General features: G+C 35.6%; 1 protein-coding gene across 1 annotated transcript in view; it reads right to left on the bottom strand.

Annotated features, from left to right (window-relative positions):
• Window positions 1-23,851, bottom strand: part of LOC150088120 (uncharacterized) — a 1,786,788-nt gene that overhangs the window by 785,768 nt on the left and 977,169 nt on the right. The window contains exon 25 of the mRNA XM_090370030.1: window positions 17,602-17,806. Within this exon, the coding sequence (XP_090226156.1) occupies window positions 17,602-17,806 (205 nt within the window). The remainder of the gene's footprint in view (window positions 1-17,601; window positions 17,807-23,851) is intronic.

The following is a 23,851-nucleotide window of genomic DNA, read 5'->3' as shown; positions in this document are numbered from 1 at the left end:
GTTAAGAACTTGTTGAGAAGTATAACAACTCTTCAATAATTTTAAGAAGTTCTTCTTTTTCGACTCCTTCTTGATCTACACTTACAGCTTCTCTCCGAACCAGCACTTACTAGCATTTAAATGGTACCACATTTTTTTTTTTTTTTTTTAAAGGTGAGCTTTCTTCAGATAATCACATAGGCTAATTGTGTTTTATTTAATAATATTTAACTTAACGGAATTGTGCACTGGATATTATCTTCAATAAAATTATTTAGAAGTCTCTCCATTTCAATCATAATAGCCAGCATAGCCATAACCAATTTAGTTGCTTGCAGTGGGACAGCTGTCTTTCCCACTGCTAAAATCAATTCTTTATTTTTTATAATTGTTCTTACAGTTGAATCTGCCAGTCATAAATGATTGCACACATCCATTTGTCATTGAACGGAATTGATTTGCTTCAAAATGTATAATTTAATTTTCAAATTCAGTCTTTTTCTTACCTTAGTAGGCTTCATACCACATTCCAACATTGTTGCTTTTTAATCCTTATCTGCCATTATTCATCTCCAAAAATGTAACTGCATTGCATTAATTATTATACAATGTTCAAGTAAACTGTCTGTTACCTAACACTATACTGAGTGATGACTAGACTTTAGATAAATGTATACAAAGCAAATATTACAAGCAATATACTTGATCATTTTTTAAAATGTTGATCTTGGAACTACATAACAAGCCAGCACACTGCAATTAAATTAGCATAGAAGAAAATTTCACTGAGCATGGGAAAATTTTGCAAGTTGGCGTGGGAAAATTTTTAATGCTGTTTTGCTATTCATTTTCAAGTTATCGACTACATAAGATGAAACATTTTCGTTAAACATGCCAAAAAATTAATCTGGTAAAAGAGCGTTATAGTGAGTTGTGACAGCATTAGAGTGAGATATGGGTTATAATACAAGAACAGCATTATAAAAAATCAGCGTAGAGTGAACTGCATTATAACAAGGGCCTGCTGTACCACGTTGGGCCACTGTTTGCATGGATAACAGCTGTTACGTGCCTAGGCACTGACTTCACTAGATGTCTGAAGACATCCATAGGGTTCTGCAGCCATGCTGGCTGCAAGGCCTTTGGCTTTCCACCATGTCAGAACAGATGAGGGTTGTGTGTCCATATGCCTCACTTCTCATTCCAAAACATCCCAGAGGTGTCTAATTAGATTGAGATCAAGCAAATCTGGAGGCTAATCAGTATGAGTGATATCTTCACTGTGTTCCACTTGTGCACAGTGCAGGCCTGATGACTCGCAGAAACAAGATCTCAGAAGATCTTGTTTCTGCGAGGGGGGAAAAACTTTAACATGGCAAGGTGCACATTGTCTCCTAAGAGCTTCCAGTACACAACACCACTGAAATGTTGGTCTGTATGCACCAGGGGTCCTAGTTTGTGTCAGCAAAAATATACCCCATATTAAGCAACCACTGCCACATGCCTGGATAGTGGGCACCATGTACGATGGGTCAATGAACTTATGTTGCTTGTACCACACATGAAGGTGTCCATCGGCATGTTGCACCGGGTATTTGGACTCATCCAATCAGCACACTGGTTTCCAAACAGAGTGTTGTCGACATTCACTGTCAACGATGAACGATGAACAGCAGTGAGGAGAGAGTATCTCTTGTGTCATTTGCTGTGGAACCCCATATCTCTGAATGTGCAGCACATCATCATTTGGAATATAGTTTTTGCATTCCCCATATTGTACTGTGATGTCAACTGTTGCATAGTGACCTGCCGTTGAGCCTGTACAATGCACTGCATCTTTCGCTCACTATGAACATCTGCCTTCCATAATCCTTTACAGTTCTATCAGTGGTTTGACACCATTCTTGATACACCTTAACCACAGTGGGCCATGAGCAGATGACAAGATATGCTATTTCTGATATGGAAACATCTGACAAACAAGTTCCACAAGCATGCCCTTTTGAAACTCTGTGATATCTTTACTATGTTACATAACTACTAATTTATCATTTTGACTTGCATGACTAGATGAAAATTACCACTCAGGTAATTTGCATCTGGGAGTCACTCAGGGAGTTGCTATGATCCCTATCATAATGCTTGCACCTGCTCATGACATTGCAGTAATGCATTATCAGTTGACATGAACTCTTTTCTCCATTGAAAAAGGAAAAATGTTTTCCCAAAAGTTCTGGATATTTATATCATTTTAATGCTGTATATTTTTGTACTTTTTTTATTGTGTTATCACATTTTATTACATTCCTACAGTTATGGTACTTTAAAGTCATTAAATTGCATGTAACTCCCTTTTAGTCATCAGTCCAATTACAGTTTTCTAAGAATATTTGAACTATGATCAATCAGTAAAGCCTTTTAATAGGACTTTCTAAATAATATATAATATATTTTGTGCTGCATCAGAAAAAGACCAATTGTAATTTTGTATATTAAATCTGTTAAACTTAAAGATACAGATCCTATAAGTAAAATATATTAATTAATGAATAATTCATTTTAGATATTCAGTTATGATATTTTTATAATACTAATTACTAAAGTTTAGCACTATGAAAATAATTATAAAAATTCAGTAATCTCTGAATGCACTACATACTGACTGATATCCAACAAATTTTAGAAGTATAAACTCATAATTCTTTATTTATTAGAATGAAACATTTCATTCTGACAGCAATGCTTAGACAATCACTGATGTCCTGAAAAGCAAGGCTTGTAATTATAATTTCTTTTTCATATTAAGTGTTTCATTTTTCAGCTAATGATGATCAAATTATAAATGTAATTAAAATCAAATTTTTTTTTTCCCCTTTGGTGTTCAACAAAATAAAAGAAGAGTAATAAAAATTATTATATTTTCAAGTTTCTGAGAAACTAACGAATTAAGAAATGATTATTAATTTAACAAAGTAAATTAAAATAATGAAAAAAAAATCAATATTTTTATAAAAAAATTCAGTTTTATAATAGCAGAAAGCATTGGATTATTTTTATTTTTTTTTTATAGTTAGCAAACAACATATAATTATTTTTATTTTGGGAAGAGCACACACACACTTCACAAGACAAAGGGAAACAAGCATAGAGACTGTGTACAGTGCTCATAACTTAAATCTTTAAAGTTTTAATTTGAAATGTTATAACATTATTTAAATCTACATAATGTATACCTAAACATTTTGTCTTAATATTTGCTATATCTGAAAAATTCTTCTCCCACATTCTTTTACTAATTTCATTAAACAACCAAAACCATCAATGCAAAGACATTTCAAATATTCTAGGAAAAATTTAGTTTATTAAATATAACTTTTGTTATTATGCTCCTTTGTACTACTATAATTTGCTTAACATTACAAGATAGATTATGATCATGAAGTAATTATACGGGATGTTTTAGAGTTACTAGGAGCAAAAACAGGTGCACATATACTTGCTTGTATACTAATGCTGTAGTACAGTACAGTGATTTCAGGAATTTGAAGTATCACTTGAGCCATCAAATATAGCCACTGTACGGATAACAGAAACATGGTGCCATTCAAATACAAGGTATGTGGAATTTTAATGTGGAGAATACAGCATTCACAGAACAGACAAATGGGATATGACAGAGGGGGAAGGAGGAGTTGGTTGACCTAGGCAGTAGTACAATGTTGATTCAATTTGGTGTGACATAAGAACTAGAAAATCAAAAATGAGGATAGGAGTATGTTAGGCCAAATGAATGTGATGAGCATAACAAAGAGGTATACAGACGAATAGAGTGGACCAGGAATCAAATTTCTTGTATTGGAGGACTTTAAATTTCCAGTTATTGATTGGAACTTGTGGACTGGTCACTCACACAGCAGCTTTTTGGATTTATTTAATGACTGCATGTTACAAAGGCAACAAAGGAAAGCAATACTCAAACTGATTATCAGCAATGACTCTCCATGCATTAAGGATCTGCAGAAAAAAGAACCACTAGATAGCAGTGATAACAGTTCACTGATGTGGGATTTACATAAAGAAATAATTAGTGTCAAGGGTTAAGAAAAGGAATTTTGCTTTTGTAAAGGTGACTACAATGGTCTTAAACAGTCTTAAAAATTCTTTTCAGTGGGACAAACTGATAATGATACCAAATGAAATTTCTAAATGGGAAGCATTCAAGGAAATAACTGAAGCAGCTACAAGCATTTCATACAAATTAAAGAGATAATGTTAAAGGATTAGACCTAAATGGATGACAGGTAAATTAAGAAGACTAGTGATAAAGTAGAAAAATGAATGGAATGATTATAAATTATAAGGGGATGCAAAAACATGCAATTATTGCAAATTCCAGTCATTTCACAAAGTAAGTTAGTAAGGCTAAATTTAAGCCTATCAGACAACTTTGGCTACAAAACTGAAGAAAAGTAGTAAAGAGTTTTTCGTTTATGTTAATATTAGAAGAAAAAGAATGACTGATATGTTAGTCCACTAATTGTACCTAGCATAATTACTGGTGATTCTGTTTTTGTTGCTGACAAACTGCATAAATATTTTGCAAATGCATTCACACATGAAGTGTTAGGAATAGGTATATGAATTGTTGAGGAGGCTTCCATCCTGCAGTGGGTTGATAATGGCTGCACTTTACTTTTATATTATAATTGGAACCAAAATGATTTTATAATAACTGAGAGGAAAGTGGAAGAGCAACTGTTGAAGCTAAAATTAAAAAAGGCACCTGGGGATTGATGGAACCATCAGTCCCAGGTGTCTTATTTATGGGGTTCTCATGGGTTTCTGTCAATGATATATATACAGGAATTTTGTCAGCAGGGACAAGGAGGTCAGTGCCAGTTACATTAAAAGAAACAGCAAAAGAGGTAAATAAACTTTTAGTCATAATTATGAGGACATCCTTGGATTCAGGGGAGGTTCTCATGGATTGGAGATTTGCAAATGTCCTCCCCATTCATAAAGATCAAAGAGAGAAGTGAATAAATACAGACCTATAAGTTTGACTTCTGTTCCAGTGAAAATAAAGGAGTCAATGATCAAAGAAGTAATACAGGATCATCTTAAGGAATGTAGTTATATGGCAGTCACAGCATGGATTCATTCATTAAAGAAATATGTTACTGACTACTGCAATGCAATAACAAAGGAATTAGATGTAAAAAATAATTTTATATCCATCACGGTCATATACTTTGATTTCAGCAAAACTTTTGAGACTGTTCCACATGAAGAAATGTTACACAAATTGGAGTAATACGGTATTAAAGGAAAGTATCTGCCATGAATAAAGGGATGACTGAGTGACAGAAGGGAGAGTGGTTATAAATGAGCACCTGCTCTTCATGGACTAACATTATTAATGTAGTTAGTTGTAGTTCAGTGCTGAGCATTATATTTAATTTGGCATTAATGATACTGATGAAGACGTATCAAGTTCAATATCAAAATCTGCAGATGATATGAATGTCTGCAGGGTGGCTAATGACAGAAATCAGGGTTGATGCTACAACAAGACTTAGAAAAATTAGCCAGATGGGCTGAGAGCAATTGAGGTTTCACAAAGAAAAATGCAAGAAACTGTGCAGAGGAAGCAGTAATCTATAGATAATATGCTGTGTGGTACCACACTGAGATATCACACAATTAGCATGAATACATTTAAGGATAGTTAAGAAAAAAAAAAAAAGACCTGGTGAGCACTTTTAGAGTCTAACATGAAGTTTTCTTAGCAGTGTAGATACGCTGCTTAGACAGCTCGCTCATGAGGTTCTGCCAAAGATATATACACAAATTTTGCCAAGAGGGAAAAGGAGGTGATGGTCCTGTTGTACAATCACTGCCTTGTCACTTGTAAAGACAATGGTTACGCCACATTGTGAATAGTGCATATAGCTCTGGAAGTCTCATTTTAGGAAGGATGTGGATCTATTAGAATGGGTGCAAAGAAGAGCAACAAGTTTAGTCAAGGATACAAAAGGATGGTCTTTCTAAAATATTTCTGTTCTGTAAATTGTGACATCTGGAAACCAGACAACTGCAAGGAGACCTGGTTAAAGATTTAAGCCCTTAAATGGACTGAGTATATTAAATTCAGAATGGCATTCTTACTCTTGCTCAGATACACACATGAGGGGCATATAAATTGAAGAACAATGATTTCAAGGCAGATGTGTATAAATTTTCTTTCAGCCAGCAGGTAGTTGACTGTTGCATAGGGGAAGTAGGTAATTTGAATGTTTTGTGGGGATGGGTAGTTTGAATACATTTAAGGAAGAATTATAAAAATTAAAAAAGAGAAAAGACAGACGAGATGGCTATTTTTTTTTTTTTTCCTGATGCTATATATAAGCTTGCTTCCCTGCATTATTTGTAGCTACTAATACACACATACACACCTACACACACTACAAATGTTTACATATTAAAAATATAAATGCACAAGGCATAATAGAATATAAGGGGGAATAATCTATAAAATATCAGTGTAAATACACTACAGTTTGCTCATTAGCAATAGCATTAATAGAGGCATATGATGCAAGAAAGCAAGCTTATGCAGCATCAGTAAAAAAAAAAAAAAAAACTTCCACTTCACCCCTCCGTTCATTCGAATTACCTGTCTAGCTGAGCCTTAAATTTATTTAAGCTTTCAACATCAACAACAAAGGATGGAAGTCTGTTCCACCAACCAACTACCCACTGGCTAAAGGCAAATTTCTGCACATCTATCTTTCCTCAATTTGAATTTATGCCCTCTCAGGTGATTATTCTGAGCAAGAGGCAGAATCCCATCAGCATTGAGCATGCTCAAACCATTCAAGGCTTTATACACCTCTATCAGATCATCTCGCCAGTGCCTATTCTCCAGACACTGTAATTTGCAAAACTTAAGCCTTTCTTTGTAAGAGCAACCATTTGTTCCATTCACTAATCTTGTTGTCCTTCTCTGTATTCATTCCAGCAGCTCTACATCCTTCTTGAAATGAGGCCTCCAGACCTGTATACAGTATTCAAAGTGTGGCCTGACCATTGCCTTATACAAGGGAATAATCACCCCTCCGTTCATTCGAATTATCCTTATCCCTACTAGAAAAATTCCTGTATATCATTAATAAGACACCATGAGCTACTCTTGCAGCCCATCTACACTGCTCAGAGAACTTCATATCTGCATGCACAATTACCCCCAGGTCCTTTTCATTCTCTACCACTGTCAGTGTAGTACCACACATTTGATACGTTGCTCTGGGGTTGCTGTTTCCCCATATGTAGTACTTTACACTTGTCAATGTTAAACTTCATTTGCCACCTCTCAGCCCAACTGCTCAACTTTTCAAGATCCTGTTGCATAGCATCAGTAGTGTCCTTAACAACCCTTCCAACCTTTGTATCGTCTGAAAACTTGGACATTAAGTTTGATATACCAACATCAATATTATTTATAAATACAGAAAACAATAATAGATCCAACACTGAACCCTGAGGGACTCCACTAATAACATTAGTCCACGATGAGCAGTGTCCATTAATTACCACTCTCTGTCTTCTCCCCCTCAACCACCCCTTTATCCATAGCAGCAATTCGCCTCCAATGCCGCTCTGCTCCAATTTGTGCAGCAGTCTTCCATGTGCAAAAGTATCAAAAGCCTTTCTAAGATCCAACTATAATATCAAAAATTATTCCCTGCATCCAGTTCTTTTGTGACTGCATCATAGTATCCAATCAAATTGGTCAGGCAAAACCTTGTCGAATTGGACTGAAGCTTGAAGGCCCAAGATTTGGCATGATACTTCGAAGCTTATTTTTAAGTTGGTTTTGCCATAGGTACATGCAATTTTCTTGGATTATTCATCTATAGCCTTGATGTAGAACTTACCACTTGTCATCGGGTGGTAAGTCAGCAGTTGCTGCCTTCGTAGCCAGGTGGGCAGGAGCAGCAGTGCATAGAACATGCTTATTGATTAGACCGGAGTTCGAGCCAGTGACCACCAAATGCGGAGGATGCAGAAAGTTCAGGGAATGACCACCGCATATCCCCGGAGCAATATGGCCTTAGTTGCTAATGCTCCTAAAAACCAAATAACAAACAAACAGTAAGTCAGCCAATTTTGTAATATTGTCTGCTAAATCATTTCCTGGAATTGCCATATGTCCTGAGACCCAACAGAAATACGGAGGGACTAAATGATTATGTTACCAACAGCAAATTCAAAATGTGAAGCAATCAAAGAATTAAGCTTGGAAGCTACTAGGCTTTTCATACCAACTAAGAAATACTGTTCAAAGATTAGGCCTAGATGGGTGTCAGTTGAACTAATGAGACATGTGGCAGAGAAGAAAAATGCATTGATACAAATAAATTAACACGTGACACGGAGGTCTATGATAGATATAAGCTGGTCTGTAACCAAGTCACAAAGGGACTTAGGCAGGCAAAGGTATGAGAATCCTTGGCAAAGGATGCAAAGAAAAACAGCTAAGACTTTTTCACTTATGTAAACTCAAGAAGGAAGGGAAAATCAGATTGGTCCACTTGATATCGATGGTTCAACTGTTGATGATCGTGCTCAGGTAGCTAACAAACTAAATGAGTATTTTCAACTGTTGATGATCGTGCTCAGGTAGCTAACAAACTAAATGAGTATTTTGCATCTACATTCAAACATGAGGAGTTATTCAGGGAAGGGAATGCAAAAGTTGTATTAAGCTCTGGCAGTGAGCTAGATGATTTTGTAATAAATGATAGCAAAGTGGAGGAGAAATTGTTGAACATAAAAATATGAAAAGCACCTGGGGTGAATAGGATCTATCCAATTATATTAAAGAGGCAGCAAAGGAAGTATCCAAACAGCCATAATTATGAGAGCATTCTTGGACTGAGGGAAGGTATCCATGGACTGGAGATGTGCAAACGTGACCCCAATCCACAAAGGAGGATCAAAGGGAGAGACAGGTAATTACAGACCTGTTAGTTTAACTTCTGTTCCAGAGAAATTAATGGGGGCACTGGTTAAAGATGCACTGCAGGATCGTTTAGACAAGGCTTCAGGTTATACCTCGGGCTCAGCATGGGTTTGTTAAGGGATAGTCTTGTCTGACCAATTTGATGGGATACTAGGATGTTGTCACAAAGGAACTGGATGCAAAGAATAATTTTGATATCTTAGAAAGGCTTTTGATGCTGTTGCACATAGAAGACTGCTGCACAAATTGGAGCAGTGTGGAATTTGAGGCAAATTGCTGCTATGGATAAAGGTATGGTTGAGTGGCAGAAGACAGAGTGTGGTAATCAATGGACACTGCTCTTTTTGAACTAATGTTATTAATGGTGTCCCCCAGGGTTCAGTGTTGGGTCCATCATTGTTTTCTGTATTTATTAATGATATTGATGATGGCATATCAGGCTTAATGACCAAGTTTACAAATGATACGAAGGTTGGCAAGGTTGTTAAGACAGTACACTACTGCAACAGGATCTAGAAATGTAGAGCGCTGAGAGGTGGAAACTGAAATTTACCCTTGATAAATGTAAAGTACTGCATATGGGAAGCAGTAACCTCAGATTAACGTATCAACTCTGGGGTCTACACTGATGATGGTAGAGAACAAAGAGGACCTGCGGGTAATTTTGCAGTCAGTTATGAAGTTTTCTGAGCAGTGGAGACAGTCTGCAAGAGTTGTTCACGGTGTCTTGTCAATGATATACAGGAATTTTTCTAGCAGGGATAAGGAAAGGATTATCCCCTTATATAAGGCAGTGGTCTGGCCACACCTTGAGTACAGTATACAGGTCTGGAGGCCTCATTTTAAGAAGGATGTAGAACGAGTACAGAGAAGGGCAACAAAATTAATGAACAGAAAAAAGGGTTGCTCTTTCAGAGAGAGGCTTGAGTTTTGCAAATTACAGTGTCTGGAGACTAGGCACCTTCAAGGTGATCTGATTGAGGTGTATAAGGTCTTGAATGGTTTGAGCATGCTCAAAGCTGATGGGATTCTTCCTCTTACGCAGAATAATCACCCAAGAGGGCATAAATTCAAATTGAGTTAAGGCAGTTGTAGGATAGGTGTGTGGAAATTTGCCTTTAGCCACCAGGTGGTTGATTGCTGAACAAACTTCCATCTGCTCTTATAGAAGTTGATAGCTTAAATAGATTCAAGGCAGAACTAAATAAACATCTGGAGCAAGTGGATGTGTGAAATGAGAAGGGTTTTTTTTTTTTGGCTGATGCTGTAAAAGCTTGCTTCAAATGTCTTTACTATTGCAAATGAAAGGTATGGTTCTTCCAAGTTCAGATATGGTATAAAGAATTCATTATTTCATCTATGACTGGGTGGGTGATGTTCATCTTGTTTTCCAGTGCTTGAAGTGCACTTAGAAAAATCAGAGAAAATTATACTGTTTTTAATATTGGAGAACTCAATATACTTCAGTACCACCTGAATTGCCATTAGTTTGGCAGAAAATATACTGAACTCATGTGGCAGTTGATAGGCCAATGTTGTGTTCGGAAAAACTATGGAGATTCCAACATGGGCATCGTTCTTTGTCCATCTGTATGCACTACAAAGAAGTTTGGAAACTGCTCAACTATTGCTTAGTACAATTGCAAGAAATTTCCTTTATGTAGTGCAGATTTATCCCATTTATGAAGGTACAAATCACATGAAGGTGGAGTAATGTTCCATGGAGCAAGAAGAAGTGGAGGGATATTTGCAATTTTATCAAAAGTCAGATTAAGTTCTTCTAAAAGATGTCTTATATCTAACAGTCGGTTGGCAGTAGGGCAGTTTTGTTATAACCTGCTGTTTGCAGGGTGAAAAGTATTTGCCAGTTTGGGTGTTCAGGCATAGATCTAATTTTATATGCATAGCATAATATAAGTTGTTGCCTTCTGATAGAGAGAGAGAGAGAGAGAGAGAGAGAGAGAGAGAGAGAGAGAGAGAGAGAGAGAGAGAGAGAGAGAGAGAGAGGGGGGGGGGGGTTCATGAGCTTCAGCATATCAACTATGTATTGGAGGCGTTCGATATGCTCCTAGAGCAATGCTTATTGCACTATAATGAAGAGGATCAAGCCTATGATGTACTGCCTATTGCGCTATGATGAAAAGGATCAAGCCAGCAAAAGACACTAGGTCTTGCTGAGGTATACACTGGTGCTCCATAGTCAAGTTTTGATCTGATTAAGGCTCTGTAGGCGCCTCCGTAGCCAGGTGGGAAGGAGCAGCAGTGCATAGCACACGCTTATTGATTAGACCGGGGTTCGAGCCCGTCACCACCAAATACGGAAAGGTCAGGGAATGACCACCGCATATCCCAGAGTAATATGGCCTAAGCTGCTAATGCTCCTAAAAAAAAAAAAAAAAGGCTCTGTATAGCCATAATAAGGTAAGACAATCAGCTCCCCACTTTATTGCTGAGAGAACCCGGATGATATTTAGTTTTTGTTGGCAGGATGTTCTTAGTCTTTTAATATGCTCTAGAAAGATGAGTTTATGATCTAAAGTGATTCCTAAGAACTGTATGCTGGGATGAACTGCTATTGGTTGGCCATTCAGTTGTAGTTCTGGATTTGGATGAAGTTTATGTTGGCAGCAAAAATGGATGCACGTTTTTTGAGGACAAAATTGAAAACCATTGGTTTGTACCAATGTACTGATCTTATTTAATGCCCCTTGTAACTGTCTCTTGTCAGTATTCATGTTTTTCGCATGACAACAAATACTAAGGTCATCTACAAACAGTGCCTTATTGATAGTATTTGGAAGTTGTTCAGCAACAGTGTTTATTGCAATTATAAAAAGTGTAGCACTGAGTACAGAGCCCTGGGGAACTCTTTCTTCTTGAAAAAATTGGGACAGCGAAGTTTTAAATCGAACCTTGAATGTTCGCTTGTATAGGAAGTTCCGCATGAAAATCAGGAGATGGCCCCGAAGTCCATGGCGATGTAATTCATGGAGTATTCCATACTTCCATGTGGAATCATAGGCCTTATTGATGTCAAAGCAAACCATTACATGGTGTTCTGATCTAAGGAATGCATTCTGAATGGAGTTCTCTAGTCTTACTAGTATATCTAGTGTTTATCTGTTTTGTCGAATACCAAATTGTGCAGAATGTAAGAGATTGAAATTTTGAAGGTACCATATCAGTCAATGATTCACCATCTTTTCGAGAATTTTGCAAAGGCAACTGGTCAAGGTGATAGGTCTATAGTAAGTGAGATTTGTTGGACCTTTACCTGGTTTAAGGAAGGCAAGGACTGTAGCTTGGTGCCATTGTTTAGAGAATGTATCTTCCAGGTAGAGTCTATTGAACAGATCAGAAGTGACTGCAAGATTCAACATTTAGTTCCTCTACCATCGAATAATGAATATTATCTGGTCCTAAAGCACTGTGCCTAGATGTTGACAAAGCTCTACGTAGTTCATGGATAGTAAATGGTAAGTTGTTGTTCTTCTGCTTTTGAAGAGAAGTTTAACTTTTGTTTTTCTGAATGTGCTTTGAATCTTCTGAAGGTTGGTGTATAACTTTCTGTTGCTGATGTTTTGGTAAAGGTTTCACCTAGTTTATTGGCAATTTGGGTAGGGTCAGCAAATGTTCTGCCCTCTCCATTCCATGATAGTCAGAGATGTCGTCTGATATTTACATTGTGTACATAAGAGATACAATTAAATCGATGCCTTTACACTACAAATGTAGTTCATTTTAATGAGCAAACCATGGTGTATTTATACTGATATTTTATATTTATGTATTATAATAAGTTAATATTCCTTGGCCGGTGGGGGTACTAAATTGCTCTGAATAGGTAAAATTGCTGTTTTATCTTACATTTTTCAGGTATCTTTTATCTGATTAATGGTGTTACAATTTACAGTTAGCCAAAATAAAACCACATTAATTCAGACTTCACTAATTTTTAACCTCTATAATTTGAAGTTCCTTTTTATGTATGTATTTTGTTCATACAGAATGAATACTTTTCCTAAGTGAAAACCTTAATTATAAAAATTTCAAAGTTTTCATAGAATGGTTCCACAATAACTTTGTAAAAAACAATCATCCAAAATTAAATGCAAATGAAAACATTTGGGCTTATCTAAATATCATCCACAAGAATGTCATTCCACTGAAAATTCGCCGAGTGAAAATTACACTTGGGACAGCATGTTAAGAGCCTGATACTTTCATTATTATTTCCCAATACTACAGTTCTCATAAAATTTGTAGAATGTGGTGTCATACTCAGCTGTAAACATTTGTATTAAAGGAAACAGTTGAAGTTAGTTTGGTTTTCCCTTAATGATTTTGTGTGAGCAAGACACAAGAATGAGAAAAGACAGTGGCCAATTTGGAATGAAAAAAAGCAGAGTACAGTATAAGGACATGGAAATATCTGTAAAATGATAATGATGATAAGCTTATTGATCAGGACAAAATAAAAGCTGGAGTTGTCAAAATATGTTGTATAATGGTGGTAAAAAAGAATATTAATTTGGGAATCTAAGAATCTTTCAAAAATAAATGGTAAATATGGTAATAAATGGTAACAATAGTAAAAAACTGGTAATGGTGAGGCCAGATACAGTATGGTAATGTAGGAAGAAACAGCAGTTCAAGGAGAAGAAATCTATATGCAAGGCAAGAAGTGAGGAAGAAATTTAAGAAGAAAAATGTGAATTGCACAAAGCCAGAAGTTATTCCAAAACTGTATTAAATGTCCCAATTCTGAAAAGAAAATCAGAAAATATTTTTAAGCTCCAAGCAAATTTAACAACAATGTAATGAAATGCCAATATGGTAGGGCCTTTACTCAGCAGATATTTTCTAATTTTTCTTGCATCATATGCCTCTACTAATGCTAATGCTAATATAATCAAATTCATAATTATTAATGCTCAATATATTATTTAAAATTTATTGTTTAAAAAATCATAATCATATTAGCATTAGCAGAGGCATATGACGTAAGAAAGCAAGCTTATACAGCATCAGTCAAAAAAAAAAAAAAAATCCTATTTCATATATCCACTTGCCTAAAAGTCTGTCCAGTTCTTCTTCGGATTTATTTAAGCTATCAACTTCCACAATGAGAGATGGCAGTTTGTTCCAGCAATCAACTATCCACTAGCTAAAAGCAAATTTCTGCACATCTATTCTACAACTGTCTTCCATTGATTTGAATTTATGTCCCCTCAGGTTTGTAAACTGAGCAAGAGGAAAAATCCCACAGCATTGGGCATGCTCAAACCATTCAAGGCCTTATACACCTCAATCAGATCACCTCACAGGTGCCTAGTCTCTAGGTGCTGCAATTTGCAGAATTTAAGCCTTTCTTGGTAAGAGGACCCCTTCGTTCCTCTCACCAATCTTGTTGCCCTTCTCTGTACTCATTCTAGCAACTCTACGTCCTTCCTAAAATGAGGCCTCCAGACCTGTATGCAGCATCCAAGGCACAGCCTGACCATTGCTCTACATAAAGGGATAATAACCTCCTTATCTCTACTAGCAAAATTCCTGTATATCATTGACAAGACCCCATGACCTGCTCTGGCAACCTGTCTGCGCTGCTCAGAAAACTTCAGATATGAAGTTTTCTGAACACATTGTGTTCTCTTTGATTTTTAATAGTTATATTTCATTTTGTCTTCAATGTTACATTTTCATAATTTTTTTTTCAATATTTTTTCCTAATACTATTTAAATCAATACATGTTGCTAGATCATAAATAAATTTTCTTGTTTTTATGAACTATGAAGTGAAAATGTTTATATATCATTTTATTTTATAATTTATACTTTTCACTAATTCATACTACCCCTTTCTAAATATTAGTCTGAATTAGGTTTTACTACAAGTGATAATATCAAAATTTCTAACCTTACATGAGTTATAACCACTGTTGTTTTTTTTTGCCACATCTACTAAGAATTGTATTAGAAACAAATACCAGCTTATTAAATAAATTTTTTCTTTATATTCCAGGACAGCCACAAAATATCAGAAGAGTTTACAAGGTAGAGAGAGAATATAAGAACAGCACTGTATATTTAGTAGTCACTTGGACTTGAATGATGATGCTAATGAAACTGAACTATATTTACAGAAAACAGTATTTTGTTTTACCTTATTACTATTGAAAGGTCTTGCAGAGAAAAACCAATTTGTACAAGAAAGTTCAAGACTTCAGATATTCTTGTAGGCTGGAGATTTAATTATCAGCTTACATCTTTAAAGAATGATATCAAATTGGTTTGGTTGAAGGGAGAAAAATAAAGTTATATCAATGAAATATTAACTATATGACTTCAAATAATGCAAATATCCTAATAATCGTTTTTTTTTTTATAAATAAGTTACTGAATCATTTACTTTTAGAAATGACCAATTAGCAAAGCTTGGCAAACCAAAATGCACCTCTGTAATGATATATTTCTTTACTATAGGAAAATGTGACATTTGATGTGGCAATAAGATCAAATAACTATTGCTAATACAATACTACATTTCCCTCATTAAGCATTTCAGTTATATGAGTTGTTCCATATGTACAAGGGAAAGCTAACTGTCAGCTGTAAAATTATTTGCACAAGAAGTATATATTCTTTGGTATTATATATTCTGAATAATTAGTTTAAAAAATTCAGTAAATAATAGGAGAAAATAATGCATGTTCAAAAAAGGGGAAACAGTAATCAATTTAAAAAACAGAGAGAAATGATGTCATCAAATCTTTGACTATCTGTCTCCTAAGACACCATTTCCCAAATTTTTATTTATCTGCATTCCCCCAATTAAACATTTATCTTTTATATGGCATATATAAAAAATATGTTACTAGAGTATATTTATAATTGTTAAAACTGCATGTCCCAGTAGTTTGATACTCCCCTGATCTATTCAGCTCCTGTTTCTATTCAGACAGAATCTGTTCAGCAGCACACATACATGTAAAAAGGAAAATTATTGGCATATTTGCATAGTCTATAGCCTCTTTAAATACACACACACTTGCATACACTTAATGCAATATAATCACCCTGCATTTGACTATGGTTGTAAACAATTCAACAAGGTGATAAAAAAACAGTTCATTTCTGTCCTAATTTTTGTAATTCAATAACACTAAAATAGTTTTCATATCTGTAATTTTTATATTATAAGGATAAGTTTTTAAGTGGTTATAAACATAATCCTGTCTTAAGGGAAGAATCAACACCAAAATTAAGCCAAATTAAGAATCAACACCACTTAAGCCAAATTAAGAATCAACACTACTTAAACCAAAATTAGAAACATGATGATGAAGATAAGCCATCAGCAGGAAGAGACACAAACTACACTCTTCTGCTAGTTGTTGTTGTTGATATGAGGGTTTGATGGCACATAAGCTACTTTACCTATAATGCACCTTTCTGCTAGTTGAGAAGTAATACATTATCAGTGACAATTTTGAAAATAATCACATATTCCATTCTCAAAGAGACTAGAGATTATTCAAGATTATAGCCTGCTGTTATATTGGTACTGTAATCAGCATCACAATTCCACCAGAAACACATATGGCACCAAATGCTCAGAACTTAATGTAAACTAAGTAAACAAAGAACATGTTTAGAATCGTACGAAAATGTGATGAAATCAGTCATCTTGGACTAATGTTATTAGTGGAGTCCCCTATGGTTCAGTGCTGGGCCCATTGTTGCTTTCCAGACTACCCAAAACAACATAGAGAAACTGTCATAACTAAAGTATATGTGACACATCCTACTTCATAAACTATGTAGATAATTTTGTCCTAACATCTTGCACAAAAAGACTTTTTCTCCTTCTCCCAGTGACATATCTCTAAGAGGGAGCTTGATTTCCCTTGAGAGAGAGATTATGTATGGGGGAAGAGAGAGAGAAAAAAGAAAATTAACTTCTTTAATATGCATAAAAAAGTCCTTATTAAAAATTTTTTTACCAAAATCATATAAAATATTCAAATTCCCACTTGAGACATACAATATTTAAACAAAGATCAAGATAACTGAATACTGAAAAATCACTCACCACTTGAAATGAAAAACGAAAATGACTGAATCTATGGTTTATGGAATTCCTAGGTTTTCCAGCCATAAAGTTTTTATCTCAAAGTTATCTATACTTTATAGATATTATTCAATATTACAGCTTTATTTAGTATTTTACAGTTAATTCAAATAGGTCTAATTAAGAATATGCTATTGGATATTTATACAACTTCAAGTATTTTAACTATCAGCTAATATTTATGTATTGGCGATCATTCCACTGCTGATAAACATGCAAAAGGCTAAATAATAATAAGTAAATATACAAAAGCATAATAGTAGCAACAGAGAAATCTTAACTCAGTATTTAATTGCACTTTCTTGAAAACAAAGGATTTTTTTTTTAAATATTAAAAGCAATTTTATTTATCTTCATTCTATAGAGCACTGTACACGAATAAGAAGAGAAGGAAGAAAAATGAAGAACAAAGAAGTAGAAAAAGGGAAAGCAGACAGAAAGGGAGACAAACCTGACTTGGTACTACCTGTTATACTGCACAATAACCTCAGCGTGGGAGCATCCCCACTGTACTGGTTTATCATTCCTTTAGTGGCTGCTTGAGGTACAGGAATTGTAAGTGTTATTCTTTTATGGAACTTCCGACGGCGGGGCTCCACTGTAACAATTGGACTGACAGCAACTCTATTGCCCAACAGTTTCACTACTGTTTCAGGAGAAATTGGTTGGGCCTAGTAAGTAACCAAATATACAATAAAGTTCATTTAAGCATGGAATACTTATAAAAAAAAAAACATACACATTTTCACATAAAAGTACTAAACTTACAGACATTATCATTAAGTTTCATAAAACATAATATGCACATTTATTAATTAAAAATGTGTTATTTTTCTGCACTGTTTCCTCAATGTCTAAAAACCGGTTCTTCCAAAAGGAAAAATAAACACAAAATTATTGAAAGTTAAATTTGTATATATCAATTATAAAGTCTACAAAATAAGTCATTAAAATACATTCAAAAACAAGGTACAGTTATTTCAAGATTAAAATAGTACACGAATTAAATCAGTTCTGCCTAGAGTGGCAAGATCCACATTGAACCATTATTTACATTATCTATATGACTGCTTCTGGAAGCAGAAAAATTTCTGCCTAGAGAGCTGTTCTATATGCTTTACAGAAAAGAGGATTATTTAGTTAAGTCTATCAGAATGACATCACACAGTGTGTTTTCAAGAATAAGCCATACATTTTTCCTAAATTCAGTTTCCGTCTCTGCAATGAAAGAGTACCAAAATCATGAATATACAACTGATGCTATATGAACACCTGTTCTTACTTTAGGGTACTAATGAATAAGAAAGGTGCATGTATACTTGCATGTACACCAATGCTAGAAGTATAGTAAATAAATTTGATGAATTTGAGGTGCTGGTGAAGACATCGAAGGCAGATATTATTGGAATATCAGAGATGTGGTTTCACACAGAGATAAGGAATGCAGAATTGTAGTTCGGGAGTACAATGTGTACAGAAAGGATAGACAGGGTAGGAAGGGAGGAGGGATTATGCTGTTAGTTAAGAAACACATAAAATCTAAGGAAGTACATCTAGTTGACATGGGTGCACAGTGCAATGCTGAGTTAGTTTGGCATGAGATAAACACAGGGAATGGGAAAAGGACAGTAGGAGTGTGTTATAGGCCTAATGACTCTGATGAGTACAACAAAAGATTGTGCAGAGAAATAGACTGGGCCAGGAAATCAGAATGTGGAGGAGAAATTCAACAATTTCACCTCTACTTTTCTCTCAGTTATTACAAAATCATCTAGTTCACTGCCAGAGTTTAATACACCATTGGCATTCCCCTCCCTGAATAACTCCTCATGTCTGAATTTAGACACAAAATACTCATTTAGTTTAACTATCTGAGCAAGATCATCGACAGTTGAACCATCGATATCAAGTGAACCAATCTGATTCATACCCTTCCTTCGAGAGTTTACACAAGTAAAGAAGTCTTTGCATCCTTTGCCAAAGATTTCTCATAATCTGCCTTTGCCTGCCTAACCTCTTTTGTGATTTGATTGCAGACTAGCTTTATCTGCCATAGGCTTCTGTGTTGCCTGATAATTTATATGCATCCCATACATTTTTATTATCTGCCACCCATTTAGGCCTGAACCTTGAACAGTATTTCTTAATTTTTATGAAAAGACTAGTAGCCTCCAAGATTAAGCTGCTGAAGGCTTCAAATTTTGAATTTACCCTTGTTAACATCATCAGTTTATGCCACTGTACAGAATTTAAAAAGTGTCTGAGACCACTGTAGTCACCTGTACGAAAGCAAAAACCCTTACCTTTACCCTTGATGGTAGTTACATCTTTAAGTAAACCCCACATCAGTACTCTGTGATCACTGTCACTGAGTGGTTGCAAATTCTTAATACATGAATAATCACTTCTGATAATCAGATCAAGAGATCAGATCATATTCTCCCTCTGGTTGCTCCTTGAACTTGTTGCTGTATAAAACAAGTCTCCATTAAATCCACAAAAGTCCTGTTAGCGTGTGAGTGACCAACCCATAAGTTCCAGTTAATATCTAGAAAGTTAAAATTCCCCATTACAAGACATTCTGATTTACTGGCCCACTATTTCTCTGCACAACTGTTTGTTGTACTCACCAGAGTCATTAGGCCAATGACACACTCCTACTCTCATTTTCCCTTTCCCAGTGTTTATGCAAACACCAGACTCAACATTGCACTGTCCACCCATGTTAACTGAATACACATCCTTGGATTTTATGTGTTTCTTAACTCACAGCATAATCCCTCCACCCTTCCTACTTTGTCTATCCTTTCTGTACACATTGTACTCCCCAAATTTCAATTCTGCATTGCTTATATCTGTGTGACACCATATCTCTAATATCCCAACAATATGTGCCTTTGATGCTTTGATCAGCACTTCAAATTCATCAAATTTATTTACTATACTTCTAGCATTGGTATACATGCATGTATACATGCACCTGTTCTTACTCTTAGTTACCCTAACACTGCCCATCCATTTACTTGTGAAGTTAAACATAAAAAAAGGCAACTCAGGTAGATGGAATTTATCCAGTTATATTGATGGAGGCAGCGAGGGAAGTTAGCAAACCCTTAACTATAATTATGAGAGCATCCTTAGATTCAGGGGAGGTCCCCATGGACTGGATATGTGCAAATTTTTCCCCAATTCAAAAAAGGAGGTTCAAAGGGTGACACAAATAATTACAGGCTTGTTAGTTTAACTTCTGTTCCAAGGAAAATAATTCAGTCACTCGTTAAACAGGTGATACAGGCTCACCTAGACAAGACTGCAGTAACAGGTTCAGACACAGCATGGGTTTGTTAAGGAGAAATCTTTCCTGACCAATTTGATTGGATACTACAATGTGTTCACCAAGGAACTGGATGCAAAAAATAATTTTGATATCATATACAGGAATACTTCACATACTGCGGTTTTGAACAGTGCAGGTTTCGCAATAGCGCAGTTTACAAATTGAAAAACAATTAACTGCATTACGCACCAATACATTTGATATGTATGTATGTATGTATTATAAGGCCAACACATTATGGATTCAAGGCCAGGCTGACTGTTGTCTCAACTCCCATGATATATACGGACTCTGCTAGCATTCATACATTAGTAAACACTCTAGATTCTGAGCGGTGAGGTCGTTAACTGTGCATAAGCTGTACAAATATTTTTCACCATCTATTTTATTAAAGATTATTTTTTTAAAAATGTTACACCTTTATACGTAAATATGAGTAAATATGAGTAAAAATGATAAAAAGAAGAAAAAACTGTGCAAACTAAGCTGATCAGTTATTTTTCAAAATAAAAATACAGTACATACTTCACTTATATTCTTTTGGTATGTACATACTGCAATAAAAATCATTTGTACTGTACTGTACTTACTAGTATTTTTCATTTTTATCATTTTAATTTATTTTTTTGCAAGAACTTCATGTGCATCAATTTATAGTAAACAAATACCTATATATTTTTGCAACTCAACCCATATAATCAAATTGTCGGAATACATTACATTAAAACATATACTAATAATACCTCGTTCAGCACGGTTTCGCATAGCGCAGTATTTTTTTGGCACGAATTAACTGCGCTATGTGAGGTATTCCTGTACTTGGATTTCAGTTAAGCTTTTGATACTGTTGCACATGGAAGACTACTGTACAAATTGGAGTGGTATGGCATTAAGGGCAAATTGCTGCAATGTATAAAGAGATGGTAGAGTGGGAGATGTCAGACAGTCGAAATAAACTGACACTGCTCTACGTGGACTAATGTTATTAGTGGAGTCCCTCAGGATTGAGTGCAGGGCCCATTGTTATTTTGTGTATTTATCGATGATATCGATGAAGATATATATCAAGCTTAATGTCCAACTTTGCAGATGATACAAAGGTTAGCAGGGTTGTTAATAACACTAAAGACAGTATGCTACTACAACAGGATCTACAAAAATAAGGCAGATAGGCTGAGAAGTGGCAACTGAAGTTCAACTTTGACAAATGCAAAGTATTGCATACTGCAAAGTACTGCAGGAACCAAAGAGGAATGTACCAACTGTGTGGTACTCCACTCAGGGTGGTGAAGAATTAAAATGACATGGGGGGTAATTGTGCAGTCAGATACGAAGTTTTCTGAGCAGTGCAGATGGGCTGGCAGAGCAGGTCAGGGAGTTTTGTCAAAGATATATAGGAATTTTGCTAGAAGAGACAAGGAGGTGATTATCCCTTTGTATGAGGCCACACCTTGACTATTGTGTACAGGTCTGGAGGCCTCATTTTAGAAAGGATTTAGAGTTGCTAGAATTAATACAGAGAAGGGCAACAAAATTGGTGAGAGGAACAAAGCGATGCGCTTATGAAGGAAGGCTTAAGTTCTGCAAGCTGCTGCAGCATCTGGAGACTAGGCGCCTGCGAGGTGATCTGATTGAAGTGTATAAGGCCCTGAATGGTTTGAGCAAGCTCAATTCTGACGGGATACTTCCGCTTTCTCAGACTAAGAAAGTGAGGGGGGGCATAGATTCAAACTGAGGAAATACAGTTGAAGAATAGATGTGCAGAAGTTTGCCTTTAGCCAGCGGGTAGTTGATTGCTGGAACAGACTTCCATCTGTTGTGGAAGTTGACAGTTTAAATTAATTAAAGGCTGAACTAGACAAACATTTGGAGTGATCAGATAGGCAAAATTTGAAGGGGAATTTTTTTTTTTTTCTTTTTTTTGCTGATGTTGTATAACCTTGCTTTCTTGCATCATATGCCTTAAATAATGCCAATGTGTTGTAATGAGGGATTTTAACTTTCCAGATACTGACTGGAACTTGGTTGGTCACTCACATGGTAACAAGACTTTTGTGGATTTATTGGAGGATTGTTGTCTACAGCACAATGCTAGAGAGGCAATTAGAAGGGGTAATGCTCTTCATCTGATTATCAGCAGTGATGACTCATGCATTAGGAATTTGCAGATAAAAGAACTACTTGATAACTAATGTAGGATTTCCTTAAAGAGGTAACTACCATCAAGGGTAAAGGGAAGGGTTTTTGCTTTCGTAAAGGTGACTACATTGGTCTCAGGCAGTTTTTACTGTACAGTGGGATCAACTGATGATGTTAAAAACAGTGAATTCTAAATGGGAGGCCATCAAGGAATTAATCTTGAAAGTTACTAGGCTTTTCATCCCAATTAAAAAATACTGTTCAAGATTTAGGCCTAAATAGATATCAGATGAATTAATGAGGCTCATGGCAGAGAAGAAGAATTTGTGTGATGTATATAAATTAGCAGGTAGTAGTAGTAGTGGCATGTGATGCAAGAAAGCAAGTGTATGAGTTTATGCAGCATCAGCCAAAAAAAAAAAAAATCACACCAGGTGACACAGAAGCCTATTGCAGATATAAGCAAGTCTGTAACACGTCACACAGAAGGTTAGGCAAGCAAAGGCCGATTACGAGAAATCCATGGCAAAGGATGCAAAGAAAAACAACAAAGACTTCTTTAATTATGTAAACTCTAGAAGGAAGGGGATAAATCAGATTGGTCCACTTGGTGTTGATGGTTATACTGTTGATGATCCTGCTCAGAAATCTGACAAACTGAATGAGTATTTTGAATATACATTCACATATGAAGAATTCTGTAAGGAAGGGGAGGTTAGAAGTTTACTAAACTCTAACAGGGAGCTAAATTATTTTGTAATAACTGAAAGCAAAGTGGAGGAGAAATTGTTGAAGTTAAACATTAAAAAGGCACCTGGGGTAGATGAAATATATCCAATTATATTGAAGGAGGCAGTGAGGGAAGTAAGGAAACCCTTAGCCATAATTATGGGAGCTTTCTTGGACACAGGGGAGGTTTCCCATGGACTGGAGATGTGCTAATGTATCCAAAATTCCTAAAAGGGATTCAAAGGGTGATGCAAATAATTATAGACTTGTTAGTTTAACTTCTGTTCCTCGGAACATAATGGAGTCACTGGTTAAAGAAGTAATGCAGATTCACCTTGACAAGACAGCAGCAATAATTGAGACACAGAATGGGTTTATTAAGGGGAAGCCTTGTCTGACCAATTTGACTGGATACTAAGGGAATTGGATACTATCTTTTAAGGGCACAAAAGGTGATATAGTTGTACACGTTGGCACTAATGATATTAAAAGTAGGAGACCAGCAGAATTA

Source organism: Mastigoproctus giganteus, chromosome 3 (assembly GCF_048544385.1).
Source record: "Mastigoproctus giganteus isolate SK-2022 chromosome 3, ASM4854438v1, whole genome shotgun sequence".
Classification (NCBI taxonomy): Eukaryota; Metazoa; Arthropoda; class Arachnida; order Uropygi; family Thelyphonidae; genus Mastigoproctus; species Mastigoproctus giganteus.
This window is presented reverse-complemented; position numbering and strand designations above follow the sequence as displayed.